Source organism: Coenobita brevimanus, chromosome 96 (assembly GCF_032717465.1).
Source record: "Coenobita brevimanus isolate Jiangsu-jjx chromosome 96, ASM3271746v2, whole genome shotgun sequence".
Taxonomy (NCBI): Eukaryota; Metazoa; Arthropoda; class Malacostraca; order Decapoda; family Coenobitidae; genus Coenobita; species Coenobita brevimanus.
In genome coordinates, this window is record NC_137049.1 from 19,423,279 (window position 1) to 19,436,344 (window position 13,066).

The following is a 13,066-nucleotide window of genomic DNA, read 5'->3' on the forward strand; positions in this document are numbered from 1 at the left end:
GCTCCCCTGCCACTCTTATAGGGACGCTGTGTGAGTACCACCCATACGTATTAGTCACCTGTAGCTGCACTTAGAGCCCTAATGTCTCCTCTCCAACACACTGTTTGTAGCTGGGCAATGTGCTGTTGAAAAAGGCTTTCACGTATATGTTCATTGGCAATAAATAAATGTAGTATAAAGATGGAGACACGTAGTCAATTACTGGTGACCAAATTTGTTCCCATACTGCTGACCCTAAAGCAACACGTAGTAAAGCTAGACCCGGGTGGCTACTGACGCCACCACCAGAGCACAGGGTCAACCCAGGGTTAGCATGGAGGAATTATACACAAGAGTTTTCCAGGAGACGCAGATACACTAATCAGATATTATACCCGAGAGGTGTTCGTGTGTTGGGTGTAGTGCGAGGTGACCATTCTGTCCAGCATCACAAAATACACTCGTGGCCCGAACTGACCGAGCCGAGTGCTTGGTCTACCAGTCATGTGTATAAAATGGGCAACTGTATACGGCAGGCATTTAACCCATTCACTACAGTGAAGTATATTTTTCCTTGCCACTTCTAAACAAGTTTAATCATCTTAGGGGATACTTTTCAGACTGGGGGGTTAGTCTTCATTAACCCCCATTACTAATAGGTGGCTCCCAAAGTTGACTAAAATTGCGTGGTAGTGGCAAGAGCAAAGTTACAAATACATCACTGAATTAAATGGAGTTTAAGACTTAATATTACAAACTAAGCAAATTTGATAGATTGGGCCAGTTAGATTTTCAGCTCCTAGGCTATATCCATCTAGAAATAAAATATGATGTTTGTTTTGCTTTTGATGTGAGTTATAGTTTAAGGACAGGAAATGTGATCTCTGTAAGTGCAGATTTAGACAGCATATATGATTTATTGCATTATCGAATAGTGTGGAGTTCAGACCTTTAATTTACCCTTTAAAAAAAAATCCTAGTACGTGTTTTCCTGTGAGGGATTGTGGTGTTGTATTTTTTCTTAATGTTTTGTATTACCAGCGTGAGATTTATGTGATTCTGTGTAGGCATGAGTGTGATGTGATTTTTATGCCATGTGTCGATGCATGAAATAATTGAAAACTATTAGTGAAGGTTGAGTAGGTGCTCGTGTGTGTTAGTAAAAAGATCGGTATACCTGTTTACGGGTATTGTTAGGAATCAGTTGTTATGAATGAGACAATTAGAGAAAGATTTGAAGGATATTGGAAACCTGAAATTTACCCACCACACCACAGCTTTTTCAGAGTAAAGTGAGCGATGTACAGTGAAACTAGGAGCACAGAAATTTGATCACTTGCTAAGGACTGAACGAAAGGCTTTGATACATCAGCTAATGGGCGTGCACTTGTGGCATTTTGCTTCTAGACTGAATCATAAAGTAGGGTCTGTTTATGTTTTTATTTTTTTTCGGGTTTACATGTGTGTTGCGTTTGAATTACAGCTGAAACAGGTGGAAGAGTACATGGCTTACCGAAAATTGCCGCGTGAACTCCGGACGAGAATCACGGAGTACTTCGAGCACAGGTACCAGGGCAAGTTCTTCGACGAGGAGATGATTCTTGGAGAGCTGTCTGAAAAATTGAGAGAGGTAAGTTTTCCGTCCCCCTTGATTGCACTTCCTTTACTTGATTCAGTTTGTCCTCCTTGATGCACCTCCTTCACTTCAACTCATCTCAGGTTTTGACTTCTGTCCTGCTTGATGCATTCCTTCACTTCTGCTCATCTCAAATTTTTCCTTTTGATTTAGTCTTTTTTTTCCCTTCCAGTGACTCATCTTCCTCTAGCCTAAACTCATCTCTTTCAGATCTTTGCTCATCCATGACCCATTTCCTCTCTCCCTTAACTAGACTCATATTTACCTAACCACTCACTTGATTCTTCCTCTCCTGTCTCGACATAACACTCAGATAATTATTATTTTACTCACTGCTCTGACTTTCCTAGCTTGATTCAGTTCACCGCTTCAGCACTGTGATTAACTTTTCCCCATTTCAGTCTTGCTATCGTCACACTTTAACTCAGGACAACTCCCTCTCAGTGAAGGGTTGATATAGGCTATGTTTAGCCTCTCCAGCTCAGAATATTTGTTCAAAGCTGATTTAAAATATCTGTCAGTAGCAGAAATAAACAGCATTCTGTTGAGGGGGTTAAACCATGGCTCAGTTCTTTGCATTTTCAGTCTTAATCCATATCATTTAAAAATTACTTTGTTTTTCATACACGTCTTTATTAATTCTCTTAACATCTTGCACATCCTCCATCATTATTTTTCCCCACATTTTTCCGTTTCAGTTTGCATCACGAAAATCCTTTATTACATCTTCATGCCTCCTATATCGTGCCTAAAATCTTTACTTAAGTATTTCTTGCACTTTTTTTCCCCAGCTAAGATCAGTACTGTCCTCTAGTTATCTTTTCCAAATTTCACCGTATCTCGGCTTGCCTCTTTTAAGTCTTCGTTCTTTCCTACTTGCATTTTTTCGTTCATTCCTACCTGCACTTTTTCCTCATTCATCGCACGTCCACTCCATCTTTACAAAATCATTTTCGCATTTTCTTAAACCACATACTCCTTTCTTCAGTCTTTAAACGTCTCCCTATCTCTCTTATTTTAACCCTTGCTCAAACCTTACCGTTATAATATCTTCCTCTTTAATTGGCATTTTCTCAGTCTTACACGTACCCCTGGGAAGGGAAAAGAAAGAATACTTCCCCATATCTCTGCTTGTCGTGAGAGGCGACTAAAAAAGGCCTTTTGTCTCCGGTCTTCTCTCTTTGCTGTCCTCTTCTGCCCTTCTGTTCTACCTCTCTTCTTGATATCTCTGTGTTTCATCCGGCCTTTATTTTCCCTCTACTCCTACGTGCCATATAGCCGTATTATAGTTTGGTGCTAATTCTTCATTACTCCTTCCGTCCCTCAGTCTTACTCTTCTCTTTGCTTCAGTTACATTACTTTTGTTCAGTTCTTTTTGCACTTGCAGTATGTCATCTTTTAAGTGCATTGTCTTTATTTATCTATCAATATTCATTTCTGTATCTCTTTTCTCACCATTTTTCTCTCTGTGACCGCAGCTCCAATCATTTTTCTTCTCCTCGTAAGGCAGGTCCATCTTTTAAAACTTACCTGTCTTTCAGATCTCACAGTTTGTCTTCCTAGTATTTGATTCTTAAGGCCCCACTCATGGACTTAGGAGGCACCCTGGTACATCCTCCTTAGAATACCCATATCTTCGTCTTGAATGCTGAGTTGAAGTAATATATTGACAATAAGTTATGATGCTAGTCACAAAGAAGTGCTATGGAAAATATGTAGTGCGGTAGCATTGTCTTATTTTGCCGCAGACCTATGTGAAATAAGCTACAAAAGGACGAAAAGGGCAAAGTTAGAGTTAAACACAGTGTAGTTGCATTTGGCGGGTTGATATTCTTGTGCAAGAAATGTCACTAATTTATCTATCAGTCGTCAGAGCCCCAATATATGATTTTACTCTCCCTGGCCAAACAATCTGTAAAAAGATCTCCTGCATAGTTACCAGCTCCATTAACCTTAAATCTAATGGGGGTAAACCTTATAATCATAACATTTAACTTGAATTAAGTGATAATTATGGCATCGAAATCCACATGGCCGGAAGTAATTCCCATCCTCGTGTAGCCACTCCGAAGGGAAGGGGGAGTAGAGGGGATAGGAGAGGGGGAAAGAGGAGAGGGAGAGTAAGAAAGAGGGAGGGAAATAAGAGGAAGAGAGGTAAAGGGTGTTCCTCATAATTCACCCATAAGATCATCTGTATTTGTAACTCTATAGCGATTGATGTTTGGATCCACGTTGATACAGGATTTATTGTTAAGAATTCCTTCATCTGTCATTTCCCAAAATTATGCTCTTTCCTCCCGAGACACCCTGTATATAATTCTGGAAGGAGGAAGTGCCAGGGAGCTTCCTATGCCCATGTAAACTTACATCTTCAGGCTCACTTTTAACTTTGTACTGTATTCATTATTACTTTCTGCCCACGCTATCTAAGTTTCCTACTTTGAAGATCACATAGGTACTACATAGGTGACAAGAGTGGAGGTACAGCTCTTGATCAGAAGGCATTGTTAGGTATTCATAATCATAATTTGTACCATACTTATTTTTCCATTTATAAGCCAAATTTTATGTATTTTAATTTTTTTCCGGTTTCAGATGTAGTTCTTTAGTTTGGCATCTTCTGGCATAGGGGATTTTTTTTATTGTTGTCACTGTTTTGTTCTGTTTTTTTTTAGCATAAACCTGTTTTTTGACCCAGATAGACAATTTCGGAATACTGTTTCATTTTGGCCAGACTGTTTTAGCAGAGTTATTTCTTCATCTTCAGAATCCTCTGTTAAATATGCACCATAGTAGAAATAGGATGTGCAGTTCAGAAGGGCTAATACAACCAGTGACATGAGGGGAGTCAGAACACCTCTAACTCCACAAAGACAAATATTTATATAGATAGGATCCTTACTTTTTTTTTTTTCTTTCTTTTTTCTTCGGTGGGTCGGTAGGTGGATGGAATAGATAGGAGCCTTTTTTTTTTCTTTATTTTTATTTTTCGTGGGAAGATAGTTGGAATGGATAGGGGGTTTAAGTGTTTGTATGTACATTCAGTGGTTAGCATTACACCCTTCAAAAAAAGTATTGTACTCCAAGTAACACAGAAAGGACGGGTTTTTATATATGGACCACCCTTTAATGTATTCTAAGATGCAGATATTACCCTAGTTATTATTCATTGCTCAGAAGTACATAAAATTATATGATTCAAGATGCTATACGCTCTGAAGGGCCAGCTTGGTAGGTACATCTGAGGATTTATTTATTTATTTATTTATTTATTTGCGTTAGTAAAGTGCTTGGTTTTGAAATGATCCTTAGAGAGACTAAATATTTTCACTAACTGCACAGGGCTTAGCAATATAATATGCTGATGTTTTCAAATTTGTGGAATTAGCTCGCTTAGGAATCAGTCATTTTCAGTTAACCTAGAGCTTATAGTGTGTTGAAGTGTTTGGTTTTAGAATAGATTGCTCAGGATCAGTCTTTTTCTCTTCTTTCTTTCTTTTTTTTTATTGTATAATGATATAGATTACCAATATCTAGTTCTTATTTGCTGAAGTGCTCAGTTTTGGAACAGCATAAAAAGAGCTTAGCAATACCTAGCAGTACAGTGTTTTTAAAAGCTGTTCAACAATAACTCATTTTTAGAATCAGTCATATTCCCAAACTACAGAAAGACCTTGGTAATAAGTAGCTTGTAATATTTTAAAGTACAGTAATCAGTTTGGAATAGTTATCTCAGTTATCTCAGCAGTGTCCTTTCTACTGTAACCTTAAAGAGCTTATAAAATGTTGGAGTGCTCAGTTTTGAATGAGATTAGGAATCATTGTTTTTTCGTAGTAAATGTATAGAAGAATAATATGTTTGAGTGCTGACTTTTGGATTAGCCAGCTCAGGACTCAGTCATCTTTCACCATAAACTATTGTAACCCACGCCAGAACAAAAGGCCCCGACACTCAGTTCTGGCACACAAAGATCATCACTTGAGCAACAGGTTTATCTCTAAGACCGATTGGCTAAGACGAAATCTCCCCTTTTTTGCACCGCGTAGTGTCGCACAGGCCATATTTTGTTTTGAGCTTTCATTTTTCATACCTCTTTTTTTCACAGTTCCAGTAAGCTCTTCAAGATCTTTTTTTTTTTTCACTAAACATATATATATCAACATAAGATCCCAAATGTACATGTTTTGGGATGGCTGTTCTATTTATATTTCATACTTTATGCATATTTTCTGTGATGTTGTGGTTTGGGCTTCGTCACACTGAGGTCAGAAGTGGACTTAATCTCCCTTAGAAACGGTCTGGGTTAAGGTTGGAATAAGAAGTCCCGTTTCACAGGTACACATGTTCTGGGTGTATCGTTTTCACCGTCACCTGCATCACTTCTAGCACAGAGAAACGGAGCACCCAGAATGTGGCCTGTTGAAAGGGGGTGTTGTTATTCCAGCTTCTACTCTGACCTCCAGAATCGGATGATTTGCATCAGAATATTGGCCATATTACTATTTACCTTTGGGGATAGCATAACGCCTTTCCTCCGCATTTTTAGCATCGCACCTTAATAATCTTTTTGTATATACGGATGAGAAATCGATGTTAAACAGATATACAGAATATACAGTAGAATATAAAGTGTAAGACGGGAAATGTACCCCAAAGGAAGAGGCACAACAAAGTCTTCTCATACTTTTTTGACATTGTCTATTGAGAGAGTGATATTCTGTTTAGTTTTAGTCTCAGTGTGATGAGGTCCTTACTCTCTGTCTCTGTTTCTCTCCTGTGTTTATGACCTCAGCTCTTGACATCTTCCTTGTGTGACCTCCCCAGCTGCCTGTGACGGCCGCAACGCTGTCTGGCGGTTCGGCTGCTTGGCCTCGTCTCGGCCTCGGGCGCTGTTTGCCCTCACACTCGCTAATAATGATCTGCTTCATAGCTCTACCTTTCATTCACTTACTTTTCATTTCTGTTACAATATTATAACCTGCAGTTGTGTATATGCTTCAGATATTTAAAATTTGTGAATTTCTAATTTACATCGCTGACATTGTCAAAACCAAAATAAAAATTTAAGGAAGTGATTCCTTGAAGAGGAATGAACTCTGATATAAATTTTCGGTTATTTTATATAATACTCATTAAATGATTATAAAGAATTTAAAACCTAGGCATTCCCTGCACATTAATTCCAAATATTGATGATATTTGCTTAATCAAGTTTACCGTTGCTCAGCACTGCCAGCAACGGCTCCTGACCCCTTGTCTATCTGTTATGATCTGCAGGACGTTATCAATTACAACTGCCGATCATTGGTGGCGTCCGTACCCTTTTTTGCCAATGCTGACCCTGGCTTCGTCTCAGAGGTCGTCACAAAACTTAAATACGAGGTCTTCTTGCCAGGTTGGTGTCCCTTAGGAAGATGCTCGAACACTTGTCTCCGTCGCGCCCGCTGCAGTCTGGCTCCAAGGACACACCACCGCCACAGCCACACCCCTACTGTATATTGACACACCTCATGTAACGACTCAATTAACCATGCACCAAAACGGAACAGTAATAATGTCAAAATTTGTTAAAGTGCAGTGTGCTCAATATCTGCTATGAAAAGTGTGCTCACAGTCTGATATGAAAAACTAATACTACAGCATCTGCAACAATATTCGTTCAGGAGCTATATAGAATACCAGGTATTAGGATGCAGCGTTGTGGTTACAGCCAGACCATTATACATTGGCTGCTGCCAGACAGTTTTATTCAGCTGAAGGAAACCCTTGCATGGGTGTTTATCCGAGGAGTGAGTAGGACGAGGGAACTGTTTACCAGTCAGTATTAATCTATAATACGTACTCTGTTGGATAGTTTGTCCTTATTGGAAGTACAGATCAATGCAGTGTTGCACTGGAACGGCAGAGGTTAATGAAAAAGCAGTGTTTGTGATAGGATCATTTAAGATTTTTTAAAAACATATTCTCTCTCTTAAATGCTTAATTGCAGTAGTAATTAAATCTGCCTGTTTATCATTAGATATTGGAACATAAATTTTCGACCCTTTCAGGGTGTTCCCGGAATGTTTAAAACAGTATGTTAAAAAATGTATCTGGCTTCTCAATATTTCAGTCATGGACCAACAAAATGCATGGTGGGAAGTGATAGATCACTTCAGTTCTCTTGTACCAGAATTCTTGAAGCAGAAGCAGTAGCAATACCTGAAAAAATACAAGTGTATATAGGTACATCATTTTTACAGCCTCGTCAAGTTGTGGCCAATAATAAAGAGGGTGTGTGTAAATATGTGTTGCCTATTGAGTAGAGTTACAGCGAGAGTCGGTGACGCGGGGTGTGTGTGTTGTGTGGTGAGGAGCCAGACTGTTGGCGCGACACTTCTCAGCCACACGCAAGTGCTTGGTGATGGGCACCCCCTCCCTCTTCCCCCTGGCCCTACCCCGGAGGAGGTGTGGCAGCAGAGAGGGTCCTGGTGGGGGCAGAGGGGGGCGGCACCCTCAACACTCAGTGGGCACACATCAGCCACAGCCACTGTGCACTCTTTCGTGTGGTCGGGACTCACTACTTACCTTCATTTTAGTCTAGTTTAGTCTTAGGTGATACAAGGTGTAGATTTCTAATATGAAGTTTTCAATCGCCTCCCAGGACGTGATAAACTTCAACTGCAGGGCCTTAGTTGCTTCCGTGCCATTTTTTGCAAATGCTGATGCACGCTTTGTGACCGACGTGGTTACCAAGCTGCGATACGAGGTGTACCAACCAGGTAGAGTAGTGGCTAAGGGCCACGCCGAGGGCAGCGAGTGTAGCATCACGTAGAAAAGAATGGCAGAGAGCCGTGGGTCACTGACGCCAGCAGACTCAGATTATACCACCCAGTCACTCATCCAGCAGGAGCTTGACCAAAATTGCAAAACACGTTTCGGCTTAAAGCAACTTTTTTTTATGGAGATGTCGATCCACATCTTGTAACTCGTAAGTCAGTTGGTAAAATTGCGTTCACTGCAGCTTCTGTGTGCCTGCGGCTCAGACAGCAGCATGAGAGCTGCTGTGTTGGCCTCTCGTTTGTAATGGAGTCAGTGTATTTCCTCTCCTTGTCGCACTGTCTGGAAGCAGCTAACTCCTGAGTTTAAGGGTAGGCCAGGACACCAGGGTAATCTAGCAAAATGTAGAAACTCCATTGATGTCTCACCACAGTAGAAATTATCAGACAACCTTACCACAACAAGGCCCATATATGTTTGAATCTCGTACCTGTATCGTTCCTGCACTGAATCCCCCTTTGTCTGTCATAACTTTCCTTAAACTTAAAGGAGCAATTAACTCACCTTACAAGTGTCTCAGCATTACATTGATCAGATTAATATCATGTTTCATTGGCTTTTCGTACCAGATCAGTCACAACATCAGTCGATTTGCATTTTAGCCTAAGAGATGTGTTACAGTGGACATACAGTAATATATACTGAGACACAGTGTTTGAATCTTCACTGGAAAACTGTCAGCAACCTGTGTATTAACCTGTTCAGCCCGAGGACGTCTTTCAGATTTTATTCTTGTTATATCCAGACGATTTTACTCAGTTCAGGTGAGACGTTGGTAGTGGAGGGGTTAAAAACTAAATCCCATTAACCCCTTTTTCTATTAATGTTTCCCCATCGCCTGAATAAAATCGTCTGTGTGTAGCATGAATAAAGCCGGAAGTACGTCATCGTAGTGAAGTGGCTACGTGGTAGATCACTAGGTTGGTATTTAGCATTGGCATTGGTCATTCCTCTGCCTGGTGTCTCACTTCCTACACCTTCCTCCCGTCTACTCCAGTGCCTCCAACTCCTCTTCTCTGTCAGTCCACCTCAGCATGATGTCTTGCATGATTTGCCCTCCTATGGTTAAAGCTTTGTTAAATAGGTATGATGATTCAGCTTTATAAGAGATGTCTTTCATTATCAATATTCTTGTGAGCCCAGCACTGTTCTGAATATAAGCATGGATTTTCAACTTGATAGCTTCCACTTCAATCTTGCAGTTTTTCATACTTGCCACCTCAATGATCCTCTCACCTTTTTACTGCTACATGCACAGTTGAGACGTGGAAGTCATGTGGTATTCAATCTGCAAACTCAGACCATTTCTTAATTCCCTGTGGCATGACCATGACGAATGACCATTTTGATCAATGCACTTGCCGTATAGGAAAAGCTCAAGTCTCGTCTGTGATTGTTCTGATCCCCTACCACGAGTATTCTCTCTAATATCCTGCTCTCATTGCACAGGTGACATTATCATCAAGGAAGGCACCATCGGAAACAAGATGTACTTTATCCAAGAGGGTATTGTTGATATCGTTATGTCCAATGGTGAGGTGGCCACTTCCCTTAGCGATGGCTCCTATTTTGGGGAGATTTGCCTTTTAACCAACGCCCGGCGGACGGCGTCAGTCAGGGCGGAGACTTACTGCAACCTTTTCAGTCTCAGCGTGGAGCACTTCAACACTGTCCTGGATTCTTACCCACTCATGCGGCGGACCATGGAGAGCGTTGCTGCCGAGAGGTGAGGGCGAGAGTTTTGTAGTATAAACAGAAGGAATATTTGTGACTCCTGTGTTCAATAAAATTTGATTGAAATGATATGGTGTGATGTTAAGTGTGAGTATTTAGAATTTCGGAAGGACGACATTTACCTGGGTGATTGGCGTGACAGATTATAGCGTACAGTTGTTGAAACAGGGTCCACATAATAGTATTTCATAGTTCGTTTCATGCTTCATAACGTAAAGCACAGTGAGTCTTGATACTGTTTTATTGTTCAGTGTGCATAATTTTTTCATAACACCAGCTCTATTTATACTTGAAGTAAAGATGATTCCATGCAAGACGTAGCAGAACCAAAGATTTCAAAGGACTGGATGACGAGCGACTGAATATATGGTCCTTTTCACTGGGTACTCTGTTGATCAGTCTCTTACCCTTTTCCAGTTTCTGTATCCAACCCACCCCATGTATCAGTATGGGGGTACGTAGGGTTAGGATGATGGTAATGAAATGTAGGTCTTTCTTGTGTTCCACTGAAAATTCCGGAGGGGACTCTCACCATCCACTGATGCGATGTAGTGTTTACCGTCAGGTGATTCTACACTGAGTGGCAAACCAGATTATATAATGTCATCTCAGAAGCCATTTGTAAGTAGATGATAAATCATACAAACAACAAGCTGACGCTTAGTTATTTGATGTATTAATGTGTTGCAACCAGCTGAGATCTATATGGATTTAGGCCGAGGAGAAACTGGAATTTAGTCATGGCACCGTATGTCCTTGATGGGGCAATAAGGGTTTAGATGATGAATGGACAGACGGTAATTCTGAACCAGTCAGATGTTTGCATGTATACATAAACTTTGCATATTTCAGTCAACAGGATAAACATGACACACATGTAATGTTGATTTTTCCCTGTTTTTCATGACATCTTTTCATTCCTCCAACAGGCTAAACAAGATTGGCAAGAATCCCTCCATAGTTAGCAATCGTGAGGACCTGACGAATGACTGCAAGACCGTCAATGCCATCGTCAATGCCTTAGCCTCGGTGGCATCGACGGAGCAGTGTGACGGTGGAACCAGCTCGGAGGAGTCCATGATGGGGCAGGATGGGTCGAGCACCAAGGGTCGGCACCATCACCACAACCTGCTCGACCTGGGCTCCATCGGGAAGGCTCTGGCGAAGGGACACTTACCGAGGCCCAAGAGTGAGAACAACTTCGCCCTGTCTCTAGATACTCCCTCTCCTTTGAATCGCAACCGCCCTTCATTTCACAAGTCCGACACTTTCCACAAAGACGCTTCGTTTCAATAGCAGGTGGCCCCCGCCCATGCACTTATGTTGGTGGGCGCGACGGCTGATCTATTTTGTACTATCATGAAACACGGGGAGCGACCAAGTGACCTGCACCAACCACAGTTAACAAAAACAAACTTCCAAGCACACAGTGAACAATCTTTGTGATTTGTAATAATAGTGATTACTTGTAGGTATGTAATTAAATGAACTTGTTAGTGTAAATTTAACTAGGTGCTCAAAACTATGAGGACCTCCGCTGGTGAGTTAGTTTGTTGATATTTCCTTCGGTGCATCACGAGGACCGCATCATACGTTCCCAAACCATGATAAACTCCTACCACACCAAAGCAAGAAGAGAATGAGAGAGAGAAAAGAAAAAAGGTACTATTGTTGTGTTGTTATAGCTTCAAATAATTATCTCTGTTATAACCACGAGACGGTGCCAAAGTCCAAGGAGATCTGGCAGTATGAGTGGCGGTTGAGTCTGTGTTCCTGACAAAAAAATAATAATAATAAACCAGAAATATAATTCACGATAATGAGTGCAGATAAGCAATAATGTAATCAAATAGTGTGAGTGAGGATGCATGACACGGGCACAACATATCCTATGGGGTGTTTCAATAAAGTCTCCCCGTCCCTCCCTCCCTGGCACCACGTCTCGTACAACTTCTTATCCATGTCTTCAACTCCTTCAGCACAGGGCCTTCTCTTAAGTGGAATAAGTGTCTAGCTTTAATTGGAGTAAAATATGTACAAAAATGCCCATATATGAAGTTAATGGCGATTGTTTCATGCCACTTAAAGCCTGAAGTGGTCCCTCGTAAGCTGAATGAAATTAAGTGGTAATAAGAGTAAAGCTACGAAGAAATCTTCTGGCTCAGGGGGTAAGTGGAGATTGCGTCCCTCCCTGTCAGCCTTATCTCGGTAAAATCATGCAGTAGGAACAAGAATAAAACAAAGTATAGACGTCCTTGAGCTGAAGCGGTTGACGTAGCGAAACTGAGCCACGCCCCCCCAACCTGAATGCTGGACTGTGATTGGATGAGCCTTGAGGGACTTTCCGGATGCAGAAAATTCTAACAGGTTTCGATTCTCTTACTTTTTTCCATCACCATTTGCAGTGAGTATTTTAGTTTATTTTAGTTTAATTTATTTTTTATTTTTATTTACTTTTTTTGCATAGTGGATTTTAAGGGTTTATTCTGGAGGGTGATCTGAGTGTTATAATGACACGAGGATTTATTCAGGGTGAAGAAAAGTAACATTTTTTCGATGAGTAACTTATTTTTTTCAACTCACTTGGGTCTGCTCTCACCATCAGCTTATTCTGGATGGTAATTTTAGTCTGAAAGTGACGAGAATTATCAAAGTGCATACAGAAATTTAAGTTTCTTTTTTAAGTTCTCTTTTTTCTTTCTTTCTTTTTCCCATCACAGTATTCGGTACCTTATTTTTTTCTTTCCCGGAATTTTATTTTGACGGTCAGATTTTTTTATTTTTTCAGATGATAGTGTGAGGTTGAGAACACAAGATTCTTTCTAGATGCTATGTGAGGTTGACAAGTGCCACGGAAGAATTTATTGTTGATGGAGTGAAAGAGGTAAAGATGTGGA

The 13,066-nt window shown here is 40.7% G+C and overlaps 1 protein-coding gene across 1 annotated transcript in view; it reads left to right on the forward strand.

The window, feature by feature from the left end:
* The window catches only part of Ih (hyperpolarization activated cyclic nucleotide gated potassium channel Ih), a 571,052-nt gene extending 558,450 nt beyond the window's left edge, over window positions 1-12,602 (forward strand). The window contains exons 11-14 of the mRNA XM_080283126.1: window positions 1,463-1,609; window positions 6,894-7,011; window positions 9,885-10,161; window positions 11,099-12,602. Coding sequence (XP_080139252.1) covers window positions 1,463-1,609; window positions 6,894-7,011; window positions 9,885-10,161; window positions 11,099-11,465 — 909 coding nt within the window. The 3' untranslated portion in view covers window positions 11,466-12,602. The remainder of the gene's footprint in view (window positions 1-1,462; window positions 1,610-6,893; window positions 7,012-9,884; window positions 10,162-11,098) is intronic.
* Window positions 12,603-13,066: the final 464 nt, after the last annotated feature.